Here is a 26,337-nt window from a genome sequence, read left to right as displayed (position 1 = left end):
TGTTTTACATATTTTGTGTACTTTACACACAAATACATACAGAAACTGTGTGGTCTGTTTGCTCTTTTTAAAGAACATATTTTAGTATTTAGGAAACTTTTGTATATTTTGTTCTTGGGTTTAAGTCTGTAGTAATATCTTTATATTATCCTCATTATTCTCATCCCTCTTTTAAAGCTACTATTAGTTCCCTGCTATTAACAGTAACAAAATTATCAATTTCGTCTACCCTTCCTTCTCCCCCAGTCTATAGTTTTGATCACTGTATAATTTTTATCAGTGTTTTATACATCTAAGCATGTATATATACATATGTTTAAGTATATATAAGTATACGTATACTTATATATATATAAGTATATACTTCCTGTGTTTATACTTTCCTCACACCTAATTCCAATAGGCAATTATTTTTAAATGTATTTATTTAAAAACTATTTTATTTACTCTCCCCTTTCTCTCCCATTTTTTGGTGGGTTATATTATTTCTACATTGTCGGACGATTCACGTTATCAGTCTATCACCATAATTCCCATCTTTTAAAGCCTTCGCCTACATAAAATACAGTCAATGCTTACCACCTGACTTGATGTTGAAGGTCCTCCAATCATTTCTTGGTTGTCTGAAATTTGTTCCCTAGAATATTCTTAGGAAGGATTCATAGGAACAACATTGTTTCATGTTTTTAAATGTTTGCTGATGTCCTGACATCTTGAAAGATAGTTTTGTGAGATATGAAATATTTATTCCCTTGGCTATTTTTTTAAAATGTTTTATTCTTATCTGCCATAAAATGTTGCTGCTAAAAACCAATTTTTTAATCGAATTTTATTTTTCTTTCCAAGTGGACTTTGTCTTTGTTTCCATGGAAGCAAGAAAAAAATTTTGTTTCCCCTTTTTTTTAAAATCTAACAATTCTACAAGAATACATCTTAAGTGTTAACTGTTCTGGGTTGAATTCCCCAGATTCACAGTATGCCTTTCAATATATATAAACATTATTAGTGTTAAGTGCTCTTCAATTCTAATAGTTCTTTGTGCCATTACTACAGTTTACATTTTTTTATTGTGGTTAAAAAAAACATAAAATCTGCCATTTTAACCATTTTAAATTCAAGTATACAACCAAACGGCATAAAGTACATGCAAATGTTATGTAACCAGCATCATCGTGCTTTGGTTTACATTTGGGCAATTCCTTATAAATACATTTAAGCTCTCTTTGCCTATCTTGTCACTTTCTCTTTACACCTTTAAAATGTTTGATTTTTTTTCAATTTTCTCCTTTCTATGCTGTTTCACTTACTGCTTTCTTGGATGTATGGTCACTCTTGTTTTCTTTCTCACTTAATCATTATTTAAAAATATTTTTCAGGAGCGCCTGGGTGACTCAGTGGGTTAAAGCCTCTGCCTCCCGCTCTGGTCATGATCCCAGGGTCCTGGGATCGAGCCCCACATTGGGCTCTCTGCTCAGCGGGCAGACTGCTCCCCCCCTCCCCGCCCACCTGCCTGTCTGCCTACTTGTGATCTCTGTCTATCAAATAAATAAATAAGATCTTTAAAAAAAAAAAATATTTTTCATTCTCCTCCTTCTTAAATTCTGTCAGCTCTCACTTCACATCCCCATACAGCCTAGTCATCTCATTTTTGAGCTCCTTTCATTTCTGATTTGTGTGGTTCTTTCAAGGGTGTCATCTTTTCCTTAATTTCTCTTCACTTATTTTTAAATATTTAGATTACCGTTTTCATCAGCTTTATGGTCATATTTTTACTGGTGTGTTTTCACTCTATAATGTAATTTATGGCTCGTTTTTATTTTATTTTTTCCTTACAACAACTTAGTATGTAGTTCTAACATAGGTCATTTTCTTAGGTCATTTTCTCAGGTATTTATGCTATCCTACTAGGAAGAGATTTGTTTTGTTTTACATTGCATGGATCCCAGTGTTTATTTTTTTTTTTAAGATTTATTATATGACAGACAGAGATCACAAGTAGGCAGAGAGGCAGGCAGAGAGAGAGAGAGATGGGGAAGCAGGCTCCATGCTGAGCAGAGAGCCCGATGTGGGACTCGATTCCAGCATCCTGGGATCATGACCTGAGCCGAAGGCAGAGGCTTTAACCCACTGAGCCACCCAGGAGCCCCAGATCCCAGTTTTTAAATACCTATTAAGAGACAGCTGGGTTGTTTCCAGGTTTGGGTGATTACAAATACAGCTGCTATAAATATCTGCAGAGAAGTGATTATAGGTTTCATTTCACTTTTCATGAGAAAAGCATGTAATAGTCTTTGGGGATATGCAAATTAAAACCATAATGAGATGCCATTACATATCCCACATCATGGCTGAAACGAAACCAAACAAATACAATTATTGGTGCCAATTGCTGGCAAGAAAGAGAAGCTAATGGAGCTCTCTTACTTTGTGTAAACGTCAACAGAGGAGTGGGATTGCTAAATCACATAAAAAAGGTATGCTTAATTTTATAAAAAACTGTCAAACTGTTTCCAAATGGCTGTGGTATTTGCATTCCCACCAGCAAGATCTGAATCCTGTTGCTTTGCATCCTGGCCAGTCCTTGCTATTTTTTTCTTCTTTCCTCCCTTCCTTTTTTCCTTGGAGGATGAGGGGACATTCTAAGAGGTTGCATAATAGTATCTCATTTCATTTCCTCAATTACTATTCTATATTTTTTCTCATTTAACACAAAATGGTGAACTTTTTCTATTGTCATTAAATAGCCTCTATCACTAAACAGCTTTTGGAAATATTCCTTTTTAACAGGCTGAAATATATCTATCACGATGGATGTATAATAATTTATAAAAACCATTCTTCTACAATTTTTTTTTCTCTCCAATTACTTCCAAGTAAAAAATTATACTGCGATCAGAAAGCTTTGACTCCATCTCCATCACCATAGAAGTTTCCTTACAAAGGGTTAGAGACTATGCACAGTTTTGTCTTGATGCATTCTGACAAACTGCTTATTTAAATGTTTATTTCTTTAACTACATGTTAAATATTGTCCATGTAAACCATTTGTGTTTGTTCTTTTGTGATCATGAGCTCATGTCCTTCGCTCATATTCTGTCAGGGTACTGACGTTCTTATTTGTTGATTTGTAAGAGATGAATACACTCTCCAAAGGTATAGATACTGCGTTACAGGTAAAGCAAGCTAGGCCCACCACTGGCCTCCCCATCCAATTCTTTATCCTATTTGTAATATGAAATATATTTCAAATGAGCAAACATATGTCCAATACCAATTACATGCAAACTTGTTCATGACTCAGGAATGAGTCTTGCCTTCCATGGAATTATTTTATTTGCCACAGCCAGCGAGAAACAAAGTAATATAAGATATGCTTAAATGAAGAATCTGAGTATATGGCAAGAAGAGGTTGTGATTAAATTAAACCTATCTATACTCCGAAGAGAAGTTAAGCTAGGCATCAATTACTTTCAAAGGTAAGTGGGCAGTTAGAACCATTAGAAAGAGAAAAGCAAAGTACGAAGTAGTCCCTAGATCTGCAAATGATATAAGCCACAATCGAAGCATTTGAGGGTCACAAGCTACACACCCTACTCCTCCAAAATCTAACTGTAGGAACCTAACAGGATCATCAAAAGTTCACGATAATCTCACAAACAAAATTGTTACTTAATTTTTGGGGATAATTTAAAAAAAAATTAAGGTAGAGAATAAGATCCTACTCCTACCACCCCTTGCCAAGATTCTGTGCTTCCTACCTTGGTACGTTTTAGCCTTTAACTGAAGCACGAGGCATAAAATGGCAGGAAGTCAAGCAGCCATCTTGGTCCACAACATGAAGCTGCATGATGAGGTGGTAGAGTAACAAATTAGTAGGAGCGTGGGGGCCTCTGACAACTTTTTGCAGCAAAGCTACCTGATCAGCTCAAATTTTTACTTAGTTTAGAAATTTTTTATTTTATTAAAAAATTGGGGAGGGCATGGAGCACCTGGTTGGTCGGTTAAGGGTCCAACTCTTGGTTTCAGCTTGGGTCGTGTCTTGGGGTCTTGAGATCAAGCCCTGCATCTGGCTCCACGCTCTGCATGGATTCTGCTTGGGATTTTTTCTTATTCTCCCTCTGACCCTCCCGCTTGTGTTCTCTCGCTCTAAAAACAAACAAATAAATCTAAAAAAAGATTGGGGGAGCACAATTATTTTTTAGGTTGTCACAGTAGCCAAACCTGTACCTTAACTAGTACAAATTTCAAGTTGAGAAGTGGGGGATTTGTCAATAATACATAAAATATTAAGAAAAGGGGGCCTAAATTAGGCAGCAGCAATGACTAGAAAAATGAAAAGCAAAGCCATTTTGGAGGTTGAAGTTACAGATTATACAGCTGGGTCAACAGGGAGAGGTAAGAATTTGAAGTTTTAAATTAGAGCCATTCGGAAGATACCTATACCATCAATCATGACAGGAAACTTAGAGTTGCATACAAATTGAGTAGATCTAACTGTCCCAAAGGCTGTGAGAAATGAGTGTTAAGTGCTTAAAAGAGCAGAACTTGACATAGAATCAGGACTTATTTGCACAAAAATTATGGTTTAAGTGGCAAGAGCAAATGAGATTATTACAAAGGGAGAAGTCACCATAAGGGGAAAATTGTAGTGTTTCAATTCTGTCATTTAAAAACAGCTACAATAAATAGTACTTCAAACATTTTCTCTTTAAGGGAAATAATCTGAATGTCCCACGTGTTTATCTCACAAGCATTTTCTGTAGATAAGAGACATCCTTATGACTCAGGCAATCAATTTCATTGATTAACGAAACACCACAAACTGCAATGGTAATTTTCATCTCCATGGTTTTAAATCATTTTTTATTTTTAGTCGCATTATTTAATTTATCCCCTAAAGTCTTCACTAATTTATTAGTGATTTTAATCATTTATATCTTTAAAATATCAAATACAAGAACTGCAAACAGGTTGAGAGCCTTTTTTGATTTTTTTTTTATGAAGGTAAATAGATTTTAATCTATATTCAGCCACAAAATACCACATTCATTCCAAAGGTGTTATCAAATTTTTTCTAATTAAACAGCATGCATCAATTGATAATGGGAAAAAATCTAAACTTGTATATGAGGCTACAATGAAAAATAATCCTTAACATACCAATATAAGTTAAATCATTTTTATTTAAAGTCATTTAACACTGTTCATATGAAAGTAATATTTTAAAAAATCTCTAAGGATCTTCAGCTTATATATCATAAAATTCAGAGATTTGTATTCTTCACAGAAAAATATACTTACCTAACTTATTATTCAAAAATTACTTACTTAAAATTATAGAACATATATATGCAATACAGTAAACTTAAAGTTGCAGTATTTTGACTTTAAGCAGTATTTAAAAAGAAACTAGAAAAACAATACATCTTTTTCTTCAGAAGAGAGCTAAGGCACTGACAAGTTTGATACTCATTTATGGAAACTTTGAAGAAAAAATGGCAAATAGAGCATTATTACTTGAGGGCTCACCTTCATTATCTAAATTTCTCTGTATTACGATTTCATAAAAAGACCTCACAAAAAAGGATTATGAACCTAGCCATAATATTATTTGTATGTATAAACTGGAAACAATAAATTTAGTTCAAGAAAATGAAAGTTAAGTTTTCTAGAAAGCAAGTTAAATTCTTTTTCAGTTAGGCAAAAAAGAAATGTATATCCACACTTTCCAATTATCATATTGTTTTATTTATTCATTCAACAATTATACTAATGAACACATGCCAGGCATTATTACATGAGAACAGTATGCAAAAGTTTCGCGAACATTTATTGAGCTGCTCCTATGTGCTCTTTGTTTCTTAGCCACTGATCTCTTACTTTACCACATTACTTTAGCCACATGCACCTTACCATCAACTAAATTACTGACACTTGAACTCTTGCAACTTAGGCTTTATAAAACTCATGATTTAAGAAGCAAATTTTTTTTTTTAAGAAGCAAATTTTTTAAAAGAAATTAAATTTTAATCATTCAATTACTGCCGTTTCTTTGATATTCCTGCCACAAAACACATGGTACTCTTGACTAGGTTGAGCCACCATTGGGTAACCAAATGAAAACTTAAGTATTTTTGTTTTCGTCTAATGCGTCTCAAAACAGCTAACCACAAAATACTAGTTTTTTATCGGCTAGGTTTTCATATCCGATAATTTTTCCTCCCAAATGAAAGAATGTGTGCAGTCTACTTCGATTCAAAACAAAAACCGAAATGGAGGAAAAGGAAGTAATTACTTTCTTTAAAGAGCTCAAAAAATACCTTCCCTTACACACGCCTCCCCTTGACCCTGACGAAGCAACCAAGCAAGTCAAGGCAGACCTAGAAATTCCGAAATCTTCCAACAGATCCTAACCAGGGAAACAAAGATTTGCCAAAAGTCTTCCTTCACTTAGAGGTTCTAAAAACACCACCACTTAGTAGATTTTTTAAAAACCACTACAGGAATGCTCGCTGCCTATTAATAAACCTGCCCAAACGCAGAACCAGATGTCCACAATCATCAAAGGATGACTTTAATCAGAGGGTTAACCGCCGAGAAGAGCCAACACTTTAGCAGTCACTCCTTCGCAAACGACACAAAATGAAGACGTCTCTTTCTAACCTGAGGATAGTGGTGAGGCATCTCCCTCTCCCCCCTTCCATTAATGACCAGCCTTGTTCCTTTCTGAATGATGCAGTCCATCAGACAACCTCTTTAGGAGGGGTGATGGTCAATCTTCCGACACAAAGATTATGGGAGTAACTCTCTGGAACCAAAGGAATCAGCGTTAAGGCATCAGAGCCCCCAACAAGCCCTCCACAACGACCAACTAACCAAAGCCTGGGATCTCCACCACCACCATTCATCACCATTCTCTCGAGCCAGGGCTGATTCAGACCAAGAAAACCTCTCCCTTTCAGGTAAGTGAAAAGGCACCAGGTGTCTGCCCTCAGATCCCCCTTCTCCACTGCTCTCTCAGGACCCCTCTACACCTGGAGCCACTAAGTAAGCTTTCAACCGCCGAGAAGCCCAGTCCTAGCCACACACAAGATGGCAGCGGAACACCTACCAGAGGAAACAGCTGCGCCACCACTCCTGCAATGCCGGCCTCTCGACTGAGCGTATCCCCATTGGCCCCGCCAGAGAGCGCGAGACAAACCGAGAGCTCTGACAGCCAATCGGGAGGCGGAGCAATTGGGCACCGCCGTGCTGCCGGGGATACGCGCGCGGAGCCTCTGAGGCGTGGACCCAGTGGGGTGTCCAACCAATGGACTCTCGGCCAAGTAGTGGCAGCTCTGGGTGTCCAGCTCCTCCCATTAGGATTAGCGTTAGGTAGGCCTGGGCGTTGGGGATTGGGCGGGCCTCCTTCCCCCTCTGAGGCGAGGCGGGACAGTTGTTGCTAAGGTGAGGTCTGGTAAATGGTGAAGTACTTCCTGGCCTGGGGGCATCTGAGACCTTGGGGTTTCGGTTGCGTGGAGTCGGACCCGCGGGGAAACCCAGCCTCACCAACGGAACGGGCCCGGCGCAGCCCTCAGGTGTGGCGGGCGGCGTGGAAAAAGCAGTGGTTAGTGGAGCGGAGGCACGGCCTTGGGTGGCCCCCTGACAGCTCCTTCGGCCCAGGACCTGGGAACGCGGCGGAGCTCTTGGCTGCGTGGACCCCAGCCCTTGCAACCTCCCTTTTCCTTTTAGCCACCTGCAGCCTCAGGCTGTAGCAGGGACCGTGGACGTTCTGAGTTCTCAACCCCCGTTTCATTTTTCTATCTCCGGGTGCATACCTTAATGTGAGGTGATTCTTAAGCAGCTGGGAACCTGAAGCTGTAAAAGGGGCTGCAGGAAATGGACTGCAGTGTAAAATGCAGAAGCAGAACTGGAAGGTTTAACCACTGACCCATTTCACAGGTAAGACTTAACACGAGTCCTAGATAAGGGACTAGAGTCATTTGTCCAAGATCACGGAATTGAGATTAGATCCGAAAGGCACCTGACTCTGATTAACCACAACCCCGTAAGTAATTAAAATAAGGAACAGTGTGTAATGAACTGAGCTCTTCAACATGTGGAAACCTGCAATGAGTTCTGCATGAGTCAGAAAGGGAACTTTGAAAAGGTTGAATGGAATAACCTAAAAACGGACTCTGAAATCACCCTGCCTGGTTCCTTATTTTTTGTCACTGCCACTTACAGTGTGACACGCCTTAGCTTCCTCTTTAGAAAAAACAGACATGCTAATTTTCTCGTGATCGTTATGCAGATCAGTAAGAGTAAGTGAAGTACTTAGAAGTGTGCCGGACACATGGTTCATACTCAGTAAATGTTCATTACTCTCATCGTAGTTAGAACATGAGAAAGAGAGAAGAAATGTTCAGTTTCATAAAAAACCTGTTCTTAAAAACAAAGCAACCAGAAATTGAGGTGAAACAAACCGTCCGCTTTTCTCCAAAATGAAAAAGTGAGAAGAGGGAAAATATGACCAAATTTAAAAATCCCTGTTTCACTCCAAAATACTAAACCGGTGTCTCTGGATGATGAGATTATGAGTGATTTATCTTCTTTTTGCTTTACTATATTTTGCAAATTTTCTTCAGTACACATGTTTTACTGTTCAGTTATTTTTAAAATTTCAGAAGATATGAACAACGTTGGTGAGGTTTTTCTTCAAAAAGCTATTAGTAGGGGCACCTGAGTGGCTCAGTGGGTTAAAGCCTCTGCCTTCCGCTCAGGTCATGATCCTAGGGGTCCTGGGATCCACAGCAGGCTCTCTGCTGGGTGGAGAGCCTGCTCCCCTCCACCCGCCCTGCCTGCCTCTCTGCCTACTTGTGATCTCTCTGTCAAATAAATAAATAAAATCTTTAAAAAAAAAAAAAACTATTAGTATGCATGTGTGCTGTAGGTGGAAATAGAAATTGGTAGAACCATTCTAGAAAGGAGTTTGGCAGTCTGCTTCAAAAGCCTTTAAAGGGGACAATCCTTTTTTGAAAATTATGTACTTAAATTTTAAATTAAGTGCACTATTACATGCTCTTTTTACAAAATTAGATCCTTACAGGTAGCACAGTCCACAACCCCTGAACTACCCCTTGCTTCCCCAACCCCCCGTTAAAGAGTTTGGTGCAAAATCTTTAAGTCTTTTTATGCTTCTGTATTCTCAGTGGGTTCATATATGCATTTGTAACTTTAAAAAATGTTGATACTATCATACTATATCATGTTCTAACTTTATTCATTTGACAGAGTATTAAAGTATATACCTGTTATTTATAGCTTATTATGTATTTATGGCTCATTTTTTACACTTGCTGGATAGTATTCCAGTGTATGGCTGAATTGTTAATGTAAAATATTTATTTTTGTCTCTTTGATTGATTTTTATATTTAAATTCTATCTTGTTTGATAGGTACTATATAGCACATTTTATTTGCCATTCTCTTTTTGATGGACATTGGTTGTTCCCAGTTTTTCAACTTATAGACAATGCTGCAGGTAAATCCTGGTAAGTATTTTCTTGTGCACAGGTGTTTTTCTCAAGGATATTTATGTATACCTAAAAGTGGGATTGCTTGATTTTAAGTTACAAACACTTTTTTTTTTTTTTTTTTTTTTTTTAAGATTTACTCATTTCTCTTGGGAGAGAGAGAGAGAGCACTAGTGGGAGAGGGAGAGGGAGAAAGAGACTCTCAAGTGGACACCCTGCTGAGCAGGGAGCCTGACAAGCGGCTTGAACTCACAACCCTAAGATCATGACCTAAGCTGAAATCAAGAGTCAGTTGCTTAACTAACTGACTGACCCACTCAGGTTCCCCAAAGTAACGAACATTTTTAATTTTAATTGGTCTTGCCAAATTTGCCTCCAAAATACTTATACTAATTTAAACATCACCAAAATAGTTTTGAGACTTCAATTTTCCTACACTGTAAACCAACATGAGATATTAGCTGCTTTTTGTCCATCTCATAGATCAAATCATTTCTCATTTTTAAAAAATTTTTCATTCTCTGATTACTAGTAGGTTTGCGGTATCTATTCATATGTTTATTAATTTATAATTTATGTAAATTTCCATAATTTCTTTTAAAAATTACCGATTTTTCTATTTGGTCATCTTTTTCTTTCTTTTTTTTTTTTTGGTCATCTTTTTCTTAATGGTTTAGAGTTTTATGTACCCTGGATACTGCATTCCTGTATAATTTTTAAAAAATTTTTCAGCGTCAGGGTGCCTGGGTAGCTCAGTCAGTTAAGCATATGACTCTTGATTTCAGCCCAGGTCATAATCTCAGGGTCACGAGATGGAGCCCCACTTCTGACTCTGCACCGAGTGATGAGCCTGCTGCACCATCCCCTTAACCCAAAGTTCACAAGCTCTATTTCTCTTAGCTCTTTGCTCCACTTTTAACTTTATCATGTTTTTGTTTGTTTATTCTACAGATAGATACTGCTTTTTTAAAAGTCTTTAGATGTTTCTTTTATTTTACTGCATTTCTCTTAAGACTTCCACCTGACTTTAATGAAAATGCATATGATGTTTGCTGCTGTGTTTTAGTAGAGAGTTTATCAAGTTAAAGAGGTTCTCTTTTCTTCCTCGTTTCTTAAGGTTCTCTCATCTCCCAGCCTCCAGAATAGTTGCTGACTTTTATTGAATTGTTTTATTTACTGCATCTGAAATGATGGTTTTCGGTTTATATGTTAACGTAGGAATTTACATTGATAAACTTTCCAATATTAAATTTTTGGGATATTCCCAGGATAAATTGTGTTTTAGTAGTATACTTTTACTCTACAGTGTATTTTACTTACTATTTTTATACAGAAGTGCTTTTGGCCTTGAGTTTCTTCTCTTACATGTCATGGTTATACTAATCTAAAAAAAGTGTCGAGTGGCTCCCATTATTTTTCCTGACCTGGAACAGTTCATGTATGATAGAATTTATCTGTTCCTTGAAAGTTTTGTAGAATTCATCTATAAAACTGTTATAATAGGAGTGAGGTGGGGATATGTGGCATGTAGCTTTCCTAAATTCTTTATAGTTTAAACTTTTTTTTATACTTTCGCCTCTAATTGGGATTTCTACTTCTTGAGCCTATTTGATATTAAGTCAGAAATTTCAATTAGATATTCGTGTGAATTGTTCTATCATTTTCAATTAGATATTCGTGTGAATTGTTCTATCATTGTAAAATATTTCTCTTTGTCTCTTACTGGTTTTCATATTCTATTTGATATGAACATTTCTTGTATTTGCTGGTATGTCTTTTTTCACATACTGTTATTTCAAACTTTTGTTGACATTTTGTGTGATTTAAGTGGGTCTCTTATTTTAAAATATAGCTAGGTTTTGCTTGCAATCCATTTTGAGAGTCCTTTAATAAGTTAGATTAACACATTCACCTTTTTTGTGATTATTAACAGTTTGGCCTTTTTCTTATCTTATTTACCATGCTTTTCTTTGTATCTTTTATTTATTTATTTGACAGAGACCACAAATAGGCAGAGAGGCAGGCAGAGAGAGAGAGGGAGGGAAACAGGATGAGCTTCTGCTGAGCAGAGAGCCTTATTTGGGGCTCGATCCCAGGACCCTGAGATCATGACCTGAGCGGAAAGCAGAGACTTAACCCACTGAGCCACCCAGGTGCCCTTCTTTGTATCTTTTATATCCTATTTTTCCATTCCTCTTTTTAGTTGAGGTTGGCCCCGAGTTTTCTTTGTTCTGTATGTTTACTTAAAATACATTACCAGTGCATTTTAACAGAGTTCTTAAATTTTTGTTTCCTAACAAGATCTAAATTTAATTAGTATTGATATCCTCCATATGAAGGACTTGACAGTGCTGCTACTTTACTTTCTGTAATCTTGCAGTAATCCCCTTCTGTCCCCATTCTATAAAAGAACATAATTTCCTATGATTCTATCATTTTGTTTCATTTGGTATTAAAACCCATTTTTATGGGTTTATGTTTAGCATTAATGTGTTTTAGCCATTTGCTCATTATTTCTTCTTATTCCTCAGAACTTCCATGTAGGTTAGTTTTTTGTTTTTTGGTTTTTGTTTTTTTTTTTTTTCATGAAGTTTGGGTACTACTTTATTTCTTTCAGAGAGTCCCTAAATGGCTTTTTGAATGTCTGAAAAATTCTCTCTTTTTTTTTTTTTTTAACCTTCACTTTTCAAAGATAGCTTGGCTGGAAGGCATTCTGCGGTGTGAGCTACTTTGCCTTAACTTACTACATCTGGCATTTCTGATAAGAAGTCTGATTACCAGTCTGATAAGAGTGTCTTTTAGATAGTCTAGATTTTCTGGAAACTTCTAAGACTTTCTCTTTATTTTTGATATTCTAAAGTTGTATTTTATCTTGCTTGGTACCCAGTGAATCCTTAGTTGGCTTATGTGTTTTTCAGTTTTGAGAAATTCTTGGTCATTATTGCCTTTTCTTCATTCATTTGAGGTAGTTAGCGTTACTATCCCCATTTTAAAAGTTTTTATCGGGGCGCCTGGGTGGCTCAGTGGGTTAAAGCCTCTGCCTTTGACTCAGGTCATGATCCCAGGGTCCTGGGATCGAGCCCAGCATGAGGCTCTCTGCTCAGCGGGGAGCCTGCTTTCCTTCCTCTCTCTCTGCCTGCCTCTCTGCCTACTTGTGATCTCTGTCTGTCAAATAAACAATTAATTAATTACTTAAAAAAAAAGTTTTCATCAAGTATTTATAAGACATAAGAAAACTTTAAAAATATTTATAAAATGGGGATAGGTTATGTGAATTAACAATATTTTACATATGGGTGATTCTTAATTTCTCTGTAATTTCCTAATTTTGATATTTTACATATTTTTCCATTTAATATTTATTCTTGTTTCTGTAATAGTTTATACTATTTTAAAAGCTAGAGCTATTGTTAGAACAGTCTTTTTTTTCTTATATGTTTTATTATTTGCATATATATGCCAATCTTTATTATTTTCTTTACAGAATGTGTCATGCATCCATGGACCAAAAGATGGAGTTGGTTTTTATTTTTAAAAATATATTATCAGTGATCTGATATGACTGTAAATACTCGATGAAGTTGCATGGACTCATCATCAGGTTGGACTAGTGGTTATTTCTAAAAGTTTCTTCAACTACAGTTACTATTTGAAAATTCAGGCATGCAAGAACATTAGGTTTGGAGTGGCATAATGATGTATTTTCTCTAAGGACTACAAATTTCATAGAGACCACAGTTGGATTCCAGTTATATTCTTCAATCAAAGTGATTCAGTCCTTTGATAAAGTTAATTTTGAAGAGTTTTATGTTTATGAACGACGCCAAAAGATGGGAGAAAAAAATGGTAGGTTTGGAAACCATTGTTAAATATTATATTTAAAAGTGTATAGACTACGTAACGAAACTGCAGTATGATTTTCAAGGTTTTTCACTGCAAATGACTTTTCTACATTTGAAGGAATTTAGGATATATATTTTCATGTAGCCAGCAATTTTAACAGTCTGTATAATTAATTGTGTCTGTAAAACTAAGTCATTTCTTTAATATATGTTTTTAAAAATACACTATTTTTTAGAAAACTTTTAGATTTACTTTTTAAAGAAAAATTGAGAGGATAGTACAAGTTCCCATATCTTATACGTCCAGTTTTGCTTATGATTAACATCTTATATTTGGCTGGTACATTTGTTACAGTTAGCCATTATTATTAACTAAAGTCCATAGTTTTTTCATATTTCTGTTGGTCTTACTTGATGTCTTTTTCTGTTCCAGGATCCCACATTATATGTATTTGTCATGTCTCCATAGGGTCCTCTTGGATGGAACAGTTTCTTAGACTTCGGTTTTATTTTGTAGTATGTTGTATCCCAAGTATTTTGTAGGATGTCCCTCTATTGGAATTATTGATTGATTTTTTTTTTTTTTTCATGATTCAATCAGGGTTTTGGGTTTTGGGGAAGAAGACCATGGGGTAAAGTGCCATTTTTACCACAATATATCAAAGGTACATGATTTCTCTCTTACTGATATTGAGCTGGATCATCTGACTGACATAGTATTAGGTGGTTTCTACACTGTAAATTACCTTTTCTTCCTTTCTTTCCCTATTGTACTCTTTGGTAGGAAATCACTATATGCAGCTCATATTCAAGGAGTGGGGATTATGCTCCCCCTCTCTGAGAATGGAATATTTACATTAATTATTTGGAATTCTTCTACAAGGGAGATTAATCTCCTTTTTCCCATTTATGTATATATTCAACCGTTTGTTTATTTCAGTATGGAGTCATGGGTACTTATTTTACCCTATCCAGTACTGTTTTGTTTTGGCACTCAAACTGTCCCAGTATTGGCTTTTGGGAACTCTTTCAGTTGGGTCTGTGTCCCTTTGACATATCTGTATCAATGTAAGTGAGTTTTTGTTTTGTTTTTTTTTTTTTAGCACTTCCTTATTTTCTGGTAATGTAAGATGCTGCAGGTTTATCTTGTATATTTCCTGCCCCAGTCCTAGAGTCAGTCATTGCTTGAATGAGCCCTGGTTCCTTTTAATGGAAGATAGTGTCAGAAACCAATACCTGGCCATAGTTGTTAACTGGGCTGTCTTTGCTTATAGGCCCTTTCAGCTGACAGAGCAAGGAATATATGTGTATGCTAGGTTTGTATATATGCATATCTATAAATATCTCTATATGTAGCCATCTGTATCTATATTAAGCTAAACATGAATTTATTCTGATGTTCCCAACTCTAACCCATTACCACATCTCTCCCAACAGTGAGAAACATGGCTCACACCATCTGTTATCCATCTATTTAGTCAGTTCCTCTGTGTGTGTGTGTGTGTGTGTGTGTGTGTGGGTGTGGGTGTGGGTGTGGGTGTGTGGTGTAGCTGTATCAGAAATGTAAACTTATTCCCAGGTAGGAAGCTTCTGTGCTTGTGCACAGTTCCTTTTGCCTTTAGTTTTGCAGACTCTACTTCTTTCCAGTTACTTAGGTTAGCACGTTTCTACCTAGCCCTTCAGTGAGATTGTATATACAACTATAATACAGTTAGATGTTCTTGTCATGGTCAGCTTTCCTTCCTGGAATCCCTGACCTCTTAAATGGTATTTAAAAATTTCACTGCCCTTTAACATACTTGTAATATATGAATTGTTATACAGATCATACTATTGATCAGTGGTCACTGGACTGTTTATGTAGGCCAGTAGTTCTCAAACTTTCTTTTGATCTCAGGACTACTTTATACTCTTAGAAATATTTAAAATCCCTAACAGTTTTAGTTTATGTGGATAATATCTCTTTATATTTACTGTGTTAGAAATTGAAACGGAGAGGCTTCAAAAAATAATAAACCCACTATGTTAACACATTTACATCTTTGTGAACAATAACTATTCTCTAAAACAAAAAAATTAGAAGAATATTGTTTTACATCTTTACAGATCCTTTATAGTTGGTTTAATAGAAGAGAGAGTCTCATATCTGCTTTTGCATTCAATCTGGCGTGAAATGTTGCTTTGGTTGAAATGTATAAAGAAAATGAAGCTTCATGCAGACAAAAAGTTGGAAAAAGAATATTTTAATAGCCTTCTGGATAATTGTGGACTTTTTTTGATACAACTGCAAAACTCAACCAATAGTTATTCCTTCAAGGTCAGTTGTAGCATGAAATCTGAACACGTATCTGAGTTTTTTTTATGTTCTGTTACATTAAAACCCATTGATCTGTCTTGCACATTGAATAGATCTTTTATGATTTTATAATATCATGCATTGGCCACTTGGAAGATATTGGCTCAATGAATTATGCAGATTCTCCTGATGTTGACACATTTCATCATACAGTATTAAAATCACATTTGTTAATATTACTACCAGTCTCATCAAAAAGTGATTAATTATTGAGAAACTATCAGGCTTATTATGGCGCATAAAAGGTTTACAGATTTCCAATTTTAACTTTGTAGTGTGAATTTTATCATTAAACAAATGCTGTCAATATTGAACTTCCAGGGGTAGGCTCACTTTGTTGTTGTTGTGTTTTTGTTTTTTTTTTAAGGAAATGTGTGCCAAACACCCAAGTCTAAGAAACTATAATTTCTATTAATGGTTGTTTTAAGTAAAAATAGTTTTCCGTGAAACAAAAAAAAAGCTAGTTTAACCTACAACTCAATCTCACTATCGCTTTTGCCTGAGATAGCCATTATGCTGTAGTAATCATTTATATTCTTTATCAAAGACATTTAGTGAAATTGATGGCAAGGAATATGCTGGTAGTATACTGGAAGACATAAATACCTGGTAGTGTCTTGCCACTCCCTTGATTCATGCTAAGACATCAGTACTTTCACTCACCAATGCTTTTATCATCAGTCGATGCCATTATAAAAAAATAAAGGGTGCAAATAATTTCTTAGTATTACTATTAAAATAGTTTGACCTAGCATATTATCTGAAGGGATGTGAGGACCCCAGGGGTTCGTAAACCACACTTTGCTGATCATCGACTCAAAGATATAGAGATATTCTAGATGAATGCAGTGAAGCTCTTTAAGGGATACGTGTGTGTGTCTGAGTGTCTTATTATCAGCATATTTGGTAAGTACCCCCAAAATAGTTGGCTAATAACTCCTATAGCTGTGATTCTTGATTATTGCCTATTTACAAAGACAATGTATATCAAGGGAGATTGGTAGACATACAGTGTAACTATATAATTTGTCTTTCTTCCTTTACAAAGCTGCTATACTTCCCACTTTGTGATTATGTTCTTGCAATAAATAGTCATATCTACCTAAGTGAGGAGCAAGTTGGGACAAACAGTAGAATTAAAAGATGGTATTCTTTATTTCTAGAGGCAAGTAGCAATATTGGTATACTGATTTGGTTTCCAATTCAAGGACCTACTATTGTACTTACCAGTATTTTCTAGTGAATATACGGAAATGTTTACAGTTTCAGATTGTAACCCTGAACATACATAAAGTACAAAAAAAAGAGCAAGAAACTGAAATTGTTCACCTTGTAATAACCATCTACAGTTGAAATGAAGATGACTCAGTTGTTTCTATCTGTGATACTCATTTAGCCTCTTTGTTCAAGAAAGTTATTAACTGGATCTGTTAATCTCATTTTTCAGATAAATTGGTTACCTTTTTTCTTGATATCACTGTGGTTTAAAATTTCCATAGCAAAAAGTGAAAAATGATCAAGAGGGAAGACACGAGGAGTAAGAACTGTTTAAATGAAAATTAAACCTAGCGGTATGAAATAATAAGGATACCATAAAAACAATATTAAAAACCCAGAGCAAATAAATAAGAATTGCTTAAATCCATTCATTTATTGTACAAGCAGACAGTTTCAGTATTTTCTGATTGGCTTTATTTTCTCAAATTATATTGCCAATGTCCTCTTCATTAATCCATTCCGAAACTAATAATTTGCCCTGTTCAGTTGTCCAATCAGTTGTCTTAAGTATTTCCTATCAGAATAATTTGGTATCATGTGTTGACATTTCAAACATGGTTTTCTTATTTTTTTCTTATTTTTTATTTTTAAAGGATTTGTTTATTTGAGACAGATACAGGAAGAGAGCATTAGCAGGGGGAGAGGCAGAGGGAGAGGGAGAGGCAGGCTTCCCGCTGAGCCAGGAGCCCCATGTGGGGCTCAATCCCAGGACGCCAGGATCATGACCTGAGCTGAAGGCAGACACTTAACCACCTAAACCACCCAGGCGCCCCTCAAACACAGTTTTAAATGATAACCACTGAGAAACAAAAATTCACTTAAACCCTGATTGTAGTTTTTCAGCATCACTGCTTGTTTTCTATGATCCCAGGTTATAATGCTGTCAGAAGCTATTTCTAAGAACCTTTCAAAATTCTTCCCGTCTAGAAATCCACCTCAAATAAGGATAAATCCCTAGTGGAGTATTGATTCATATCCATGAAAAGAAACATGATAATTAATTAAGTGCTTTCACAAATAGTTTTGTCTAAAAGCAGTGATTTTTTTTTTTTTTTTTTTTTTTTTGGTTATCTGTCAGTGAAAAACTTAATGATTTTAAGGATTCTGGGAAGGTCCTTCAAATAATACTTGCCTACTTAGCTGAATAATATCTAAAATTCCAGAGTTACTAATACCTAAAATTCCAGAGATTTATTTTAAGACTATATTCCCTGTTAAATTATATATAGTAATTTCTTTTAAAAAATATATTTACTATATACATACTGTATATGTATATAGTGTGTATATATATGTGTGTGTGTGTGTATGTATATTTACTCTTTATATATAGTAATTTCCTGCTAAAGACCGCATGCTTATCCACACATCAGTTCCATGTGTAGATGCTGTTATTCCCATTTCATCCATATGGTCATACAGCTTAAACTGGCAGTGTGGGATTCAAACAGAAGTGCATCTGAATTCCAAAGCCCAGATTGTTAATCACCACTTCTGTTTTTCCATTGACCCTTGATATGCTCTTCTCCTAGATTTTCCTTCTACTTATTTGCTCCTTCTCCGTCTCCATGATTCTCTTTTCTTATCCTTATCCATTTTATACAGAAGACCCTCTTCTCCTTGAACACATTCTCCCTGCTCACATCTGCTATGTGACTTCAGAAAGCATTTGTATGCCATTGACTCCAAAATTCATGTCATTGGACTGGATCTTTGGAACCTGTGTACCCAGTGTACTTGCCCTACTTAAATTTTCTCACTTGTTGCCTGTCTTTATTTCTTATCTCAGTGAATACCGTTACTATGCATATGGTTGCCCAAGTCAGAAACTTAGAAATCATTCTTTTTTTTTCTTTTAAGATTTTATTTGTTTATTTGACAGTGAGAGAGAGAGCACAGGCAGAGAGAGTGGCAGGCAGAGGGAGAAGAAGGCGCCTACTGAGCAGGAAGCCCAATGCAGGACTTGATCCCAGGACCCTGGGATCATGACCTGAGCTGAAGGCAGATGCTTAACGACTGAGCCACCCAGGCACCCTTAGAAATCTATCTTGACTCCTCCCTCTTCCCACTACCACCTGAGTGACTTTTCTAAGAAACTAATCACATCATAAGAATGCTTAAATTTTTTGAATGGCTCCCATAGTCTTTCATATAAAAATGGAGTTGCTTAGCATAGCATGAAGGGCTCTCCGTGTCATGGTCCCTCCACCTCTAAAGCATCATTCCTCATCAGTTTTGTCCTCTCACATTGCATTTATTTCAAATCTTGAAACCTTGTCTTAGGTGTGCTATGAGGAGTTAAAAGTAGGCTTTGTCTTATGTTGTAGGCATCGGGCCAGAGTGTCAACAGGGAAGCAACACCCCTTCTGAGGCTGCAGTGGTGGCAGCATCCCTAATTAGCCAGAGAGTCCCTTTGGGTAAGATGACTTTACCAAGGAGATTTGGGACTATGAGACCTAAGCCTTTTATGAAGATTCTCACCCCACTGCCAAACTTAGAGGTTCTGGGTTTAATTTTTATTAAGGAAAATGTATTTTTTGTAAACTTAGTAGGCTTTCTGCTTGTTAATCCTCCTAGTGGTTTCTCAAATGATCCTTCTAAAGTAGAATAGTTATTGTGTCCCGCTTTTGTTTAAGGCCCTATTAATTAATTTTGAACATTTTATATATTTTAACATACATAAATTTTAACATTTTGGGTATTTTTGTTACTTTTAAACATGGTTCATGTATGCAATTTGCTTTTGCCAGTGTAATTGTCTTTCTCGTGTTTCTGTTTTCAGCTTTGAAAGAATTATTTCCTCTAGGAAATTTTTTTTAAGTAAACTCTACCCCCAGTATGTGACTCAAAGTCATGACCCCAAGATCAGGAGTTACTGGGCACCTATCTTTAGGAATTTTTTTTTTAAGATTTTTATTTATTTATTTGACAGACAGAGATCACAAGTAGGCAGAGAGGCAGGCAGAGAGAGAGGAGGAAGTAGGCTCCCGGCTGAGCAGGGAGCCGGATGCGGGGCTCCATCCCAGGACCCTGAGATCATGACCTGAGCTGAAGGCAGAGGCTTAACCCACTGAGCCACCCAGGTGCCCTCTTTAGGAATTTTTGATTAAGGTGTTCACTTGATGGACATCTGAAATATTGGCTCATCTATATAGCTATATATAAAAAGTTTAAAAATTATTTGCTTCATATAATTATTTTAAAAATATTAAAGACATTTAAAAAAATAATGTTGGACATTTAGTTATTTTAACAGTTGTTGAGATGTTTCATTCTAAAACCATCCACTTCCAATTCAGTGGAGGTTTTTTTCCTGAAACTTTTAAATGCTTATGTGTCTATACATGTATCTACCACCACCCTAAAATGAAGCCATTCCTTCTGTTTGTCTGGGACACCAGAAATAGCATCACTAAAGTTTTCAAGGTATTTTTATGTTAGCAGAAATAAGTGAAATACTTAGGTCGTATTCTTTGTTTCTGATTCTTTATAAAGAAACAATGACCAAAATCTTTTTCTCAAGGTAAATGATAGACCAATTAAATATTGATGTTATTTAGAAACCAGGTGGATTCTTTGTAACATGTGCCTTGGGGAGCTTACAGTCTGTTTCTGTTGAGCTCTTAAGCTATGCACTTATTTTTATTTTAGGTGATGCAAAAACTTTCTGGATGGAGCTGGAGGATGATGGAAAAGTGGATTTCATATTTGAACAAGTGCAAAATGTGCTGCAGTCACTGAAACAAAAGATCAAAGATGGGTCTGCCACAAATAAAGGTATGAAGCACAAAAAACTTTCAGTACATTTATACTGAATATTAACCACTGGCAGTGGAGTACAGTTCTATTTAGCGTATTCGTTTTTTAAGTCAAATAGTTTCTTTTGTTTTCTAAGAACCTACCATGCATTCTATTTCCTTCATGTTTGTGCTCTGCTTCCGTAAAAACTTGCTTTTACCATATACCATAGATATTTTATAAAAGTGGGTGAAGATGATCACTTTGAATAATAGCTACTGAATTTATCTCTTTTTCTCTCAGGCTACTTTATTCGCCCCCCATTTTATCTTTTCTTTCTCTTTGTAAACCTCTTCAAAGGGTGATGGGTATTGCAAAAGTAGTATCTGCTCATTGTATAACATTTAGTACGTATAGAAAAATAGAACAAAAATTATCCATCACCCCATTACTCAGAGACACCTAATGTCTTTTAAAATATGAAAGTACATATAACTATTCTGCCTGCTTTAAAGAGAATTTGACCTACTAGTCTTCTGAAACAATTTGTATTCTACATCGACAGTCAGTTCCATCAGCCAAGTTTTAACTTTTTCTGTTTCTTTGTTTTCAATCCTGGTTGGTTGTAGAACATAAGATTTTTATGTAGAAACCTCCTTCTTTCCTCCAGGACATAAGATTTTCTTTCTCTTTTTTTTTTTTTTTTTTAAAGATTTTATTTATTTATTTGACAGAGAGAGATCACGAGTAGACAGAGAGGCAGGCAGAGAGAGAGGAAGGGAAGCAGGCTCCCTGCCGAGCAGAGAGCCCGATGCGGGGCTCAATCCCAGGACCCTGAGATCATGACCTGAGCCGAAGGCAGCAGCTTAACCCACTGAGCCACCCAGGCGCCCCAAGGACATAAGATTTTCAAGCAGATTTTCTTTTGGACCATTCTTTTTTTTTTTTTTTTTTAGATTCCATTTATTCATTTGACAGAGATCACAAGTAGGCAGAGAGGCAGACAGAGAGAGAAAGGAGGAAGTAGGCTCCCCACCAAGCAGAGAGCCTGATGCGGGATTTGATCCCAGGATCAAATATCATCATGATATCATGATATTTGATCATGATTATCATGACCTGATATCATGACCTGAGCTGAAGGCAGAGGCTTAACCCATTGAGCCACCCAGGAGCCCTTTTTGGACCATTCTTAATATGTTTTTTTGAATGTTCATATGACATTAATCTTTTGTTTGCTTTTCTAAAACATAATATTGTTTTTCATTTTAATGTTCCTTCTCATTCGTTTGTATATCTAGTTTTGAATCCAGGTTTACCACCTCCTTGCTGAATGACCTGGAATAAATAGTGTTTTTTGAGGGGGTGTGTGTGTGTGTGTGTGTGTGTGTGTGTGTGTGTGTGTTATTTTGGGAGGGAGAGAGAGGGGCAGGGAGGGATAGAAGGAGAGGAAGGAAGCGAATCTTAACCAGACTCCATGCCCAAGGCAAAGCCCAACACAAGGCTTGATCTTATAGCCCTGAGATCATGACCTGAACTGAAACTGAGTTGGATACTTAACTAACTTAAATACCCAGGCGCTCTTGGAATAGTCTAACCTCTAAACATCAATTTCTGTTTCTAATGCTGGTCATCATTGGAACCTGTCAGAGGAGTTAATGAAGACTAAATTAAATACAATCTGTAAATTGTTTAGCACAGTAGCTGGCAGCATAAATGAAAGTGATGCTGCTAATGATTGTTTTCATACTTTTTTCCTTTCCTTAACAGAATACGTCCAAGCAATGATTCTAGTGAATGAAGCAACCGTAAATAACAATTCAACATTGATAAAGGGTATGTGCATTTCTAATCCCAATCTTGAATGGTCTGTTATTTTCTTGACTTGAAGCAGGCTTAATTGACTTAAGTCTGTCAGATTACCTAAAGATAATTTAACATGTAAGATCTATATTGGTAAATTACATAATGAGTTTCCTTATTATATAACAATTTCTACCCATCCAGAGGTAGGAAATGCACATTCTTCTGAATCTGTATAGAAAGAATGAACAAATATATCTCTTCTTTAAAAAATTCTGAGACTCCAAACTACTACAAACCCACTTTGTGAAAAAAACAGTATTAGATATATTGTGGAATAGATAAGTTGGTGTAAAAATTTTTTATTTCTGGATTGTTATTATACCATCAATCTTGCAAACTATAAACTAATTCATTTTAGAAGGAATTGATCAGAGATAATATACCAGAACTAAGAAGGGGAAAATTAAAAAGTTACTTTATCAGAGTCACTCTCCAATAAATCTTAGCGTATCTCCGATTTCCTAAAATGTTGAGGAAGTACTTTACTGGATTTTATTTAATACTGCTAAATATTGCTAACAAATTATAATAATTTTAAGGGTCATAATTTGGAGCCTTAAGGTTTTAAGTCTCTGAAAATATAGCCCACCATCATCAGTCTATTTTAAAGAAATCTTTTGTCATTCAAAAGTATCCTCAATTTCAGTAGCTAATTTTACTTCTAGTTTTAAAAGAGTAGATTCTTTAAGAAAATAGCCTGTCTCAGTATCTTTCAGTAGCACTTGGAATCAAAACACTCAAGAGATTATACTAGTTTTGTGAGAAAGAGGCTTTTAAATTCAGGAAGTAGTAAGGTGAACTAATTCTAAATTTTTTTTTCTATCTGAAACAACTTATTTCTCAGTAATAGAAAGTAAATTGGGTTTTGGGTTTATTTGATAATTTCATCAAGAGAAATACTGAATATTATAATTTGGTATTTTTATATAGTTCATTTGAAATGTAATGAATTTATCAAAATAAAAATATATGTTTGCCAGTAGTAGAGCAATATTTGTAACTAAGTAATTGGGGAGTTCTATAATTGACATTGTTGGCAAATGCAAAGGATTAAAAGCTTCCTAGTATTAAGTTTCATTTTAGTATTTATTTTAAAAAGAATATTGAGACTGGGAAAAACAAAAGGACTTGGTGTTGAAATCAAAATAAGCTATCCCAGATCCAGCCTGGACTGCCCAGACCACTAATTACTTTCATTTTCCTTGCATGTGTATAACTGTAAATATGTGCTATATCCTCAAACATGATTGGATACTCCTTTCTTGAGAGGAGTTATTTCAGCTTTCCTCCTTATCTAATGATTAATTTTAAAATCTCTATGTTTTTTCAGTAAGACTTATTTCTAATTGTGCTGATATGCTTTTATTTTATTAATATTTGTTAGTATGGATTTATATGATTCATACAAAAGAAATTAGCTGGGAAAAAATCAGAAATTCTTAATTTGTGAAGCTTAATTTTTAATCTGGAATTACAGCTCTTACCAACTACCAGATTTTAAACCTTTCTTCCCCTTGATAATTGAAGAGGGTAATTATTTTCCAATTAGTGAGGTAGTGGCCTTGTATTATAACTTAAACTATTCTTTTATTGGGCACCTGGGTGGCTCAGTGGTTAAGCCACTGCCTTCGGCTCAGGTCATGATCTCAGGGTCCTGGGATCGAGTTCCACATCGGGCTCTCTTCTCGGCGGGGAGTCTGCTTTCCTCTCTCTCTCTGTCTGCCTCTCTGCCTACTTGTGATCTCTGTCTGTCAAATAAATAAATAAAAATCTTAAAAAAAAAAAACACTATTCTTTTATTAAACTTTTTTTCTACACTTTTTTTTTCTGCACTAGAGGATTAATGCAAGTTAATAATCTAAGGCAGGATGAGAATCACATTTTTTGTTGAAGTCCATCAGTGCATAAGAAAAAACACATTTAAAAAATCTTTAGGGGGCACCTGGGTGGCTCAGTGGGTTAAGCCTCTGCCTTCAGCTCAAGTCATGATCTCAGGGTCCTGGGATCGAGCCCCGCGTTGGGCTCTCTGCTCAGCGGGGAGCCTGCTTCCTCCTCTCTCTCTGCCTGCCTCTCTGCTTACTCGTGATCTCTCTCTGTCAAATAATTAAATCTTTAAAAAAAAAAAAAATCTTTAGGGGTGCCTGGGTGGCTCAATCCGTTAAGTATCTGACTCTTGATTTCAGCTCAGGTCATGATCTCAGGGTTGTGAGATTGACCCTCATGTCACACTACACTGGGTGTTGAGCCTGCTTAGGATTCTCTCTCCCTTTCTCCCCTCCCCACTCCTCCCACCTCACACTCATGCTGTCTATAAAAAAAGCGAAAAAATATATGTACGTGTGTGTATGTGTATGTATATCTTTAAACCAAACATATCCATTTTTCTTTTTTTTTTTTAAGATTTTATTTATGTATTCTACAGTGAGAGAGAGAGCACAAGCAGAGGGAGAGGGAGAAGCAGGCTCCTGCTGAGCAGGGAGCCCAATGCAAGACTCGATCCCAGGACCTGGGATCATGACCTGAGCCACCCAGGCACCCTCACATATCCATTTTTCAAAATAAGAACAGGAAGTCCATAATTTTTCTCATTAAATACACAGCTTATTTCTATATTGTAGTTATGATAGAGAGTAAGAATAGATGAAGTAGAAAAGACAAGACAAGACATGGGATGAAATTAAGCACAGAAAGATAAACTAAGTAATATGAAAAGTCAAATGGAAATATAAAAAGAGGTACCCAAATACTCCACCCTCCAAAAATGAAGGTAGCATTTGAACAATGAGAAAGCAAAAGATACATAAACTTTCCATTCTGTGACTTTTAGTAATGATTTTTTTTTCTATAAATTACAAGCAGAAATAAGGATACCCAAAGTTCAGGCCAAACTAGATTTTTGTCCAGGAGGTCTCTTCTATCTTAGGTCTTTTACTTTATCCTATCTTACTTTCTTAATGTTTTTGAAGATATTGACACCTTAATTTTTGGCTTAATTTTGAAATTTTACTGTGTTTGCAGATTTAAGAGCTCCATATATCTCTAATAAATAAAGATATTATTTAGATATTACAATAGGTGATTTTTAACTTGGTGTACCTGTTACTCATGTTTTTATTTTCTTCATGTAGATCATACATCTGTGACCCAGAATGAACAGGAAAACAAATCAGGTTCATTGCCCTCTACATCATATGAAGACTCCTTGCCAGAAGACTGTACATTTCTGTATGTATTCAAGTTAAATTTATTTATGTTGTTAATACTTCCTGTCCCAGAAGATTTGCTCTTTCTGATCATTTGATGTAAGAGTAGATAGAATCTATTAAACAGATTTTTTTCCCCATCAATAGCTTTAAAAGTTGTAAATTTTAGTATTTTATGTAGGATAAAGGCTCATGAGTCCCTTAAGTTGTTTATTTGCTAATATCTCTGGGTAATCAAGTCTTAACAATAAAATTTAGTTTAAGATTTCTTTGTGTAAGGGTGCCTGGGTGGCTTAGTCAGTTAAATGTCCAACTCTTGATTTCACCTCAGATCACAATCTCATGGGCTCTATGCTCAACAGGGAGTCTGCTTGAGATTCTGTCTCTCCTCTCCCTCTGCCCCTCCCTCCACTTGCATGCTCTCTCTCAATAAATAAATAAATAAATGATTTCTTTGTATAAGTTATTAATATACTGAAATCTACCAAGTTGGCAATTTTTGAACTAAAAAAATTACTTTTCCTGGATTTTTTTAAATT

General features: G+C 35.8%; 2 protein-coding genes across 15 annotated transcripts in view; one reads left to right on the top strand and one right to left on the bottom strand.

The window, feature by feature from the left end:
• The window catches only part of CAB39L (calcium binding protein 39 like), a 116,311-nt gene extending 109,162 nt beyond the window's left edge, over positions 1–7,149 (bottom strand). The window contains exon 1 of one of the 5 annotated variants that reach the window (XM_045978447.1): positions 7,112–7,149. The gene's annotated coding sequence lies outside the window, so the exon portion shown is untranslated. Of the gene's footprint in view, positions 1–6,663; positions 7,092–7,111 lie in introns of those variants that run through there. The other 4 variants (XM_045978452.1, XM_045978449.1, XM_045978451.1 and 1 more) reach the window with 4 other exon arrangements.
• Positions 2,458–26,337, top strand: part of SETDB2 (SET domain bifurcated histone lysine methyltransferase 2) — a 98,170-nt gene continuing 74,290 nt past the window's right edge. For 3 of the 10 annotated variants that reach the window (XM_045978446.1, XM_045978439.1, XM_045978442.1), the window contains exons 1-7: positions 7,383–7,941; positions 9,438–9,533; positions 13,000–13,116; positions 13,228–13,361; positions 20,643–20,768; positions 22,500–22,565; positions 25,724–25,820. In XM_045978446.1, the coding sequence (XP_045834402.1) occupies positions 13,091–13,116; positions 13,228–13,361; positions 20,643–20,768; positions 22,500–22,565; positions 25,724–25,820 (449 nt within the window). In that variant the 5' untranslated portion in view covers positions 7,383–7,941; positions 9,438–9,533; positions 13,000–13,090. The other 7 variants (XM_045978435.1, XM_045978440.1, XM_045978436.1 and 4 more) reach the window with 6 other exon arrangements.

The sequence above is a fragment of the Meles meles genome, chromosome 14 (genome assembly GCF_922984935.1).
Source record: "Meles meles chromosome 14, mMelMel3.1 paternal haplotype, whole genome shotgun sequence".
Taxonomy (NCBI): Eukaryota; Metazoa; Chordata; class Mammalia; order Carnivora; family Mustelidae; genus Meles; species Meles meles.
Note: the sequence above shows the minus strand (reverse complement) of the source record. Positions and strands in the feature narration are given on the sequence as shown.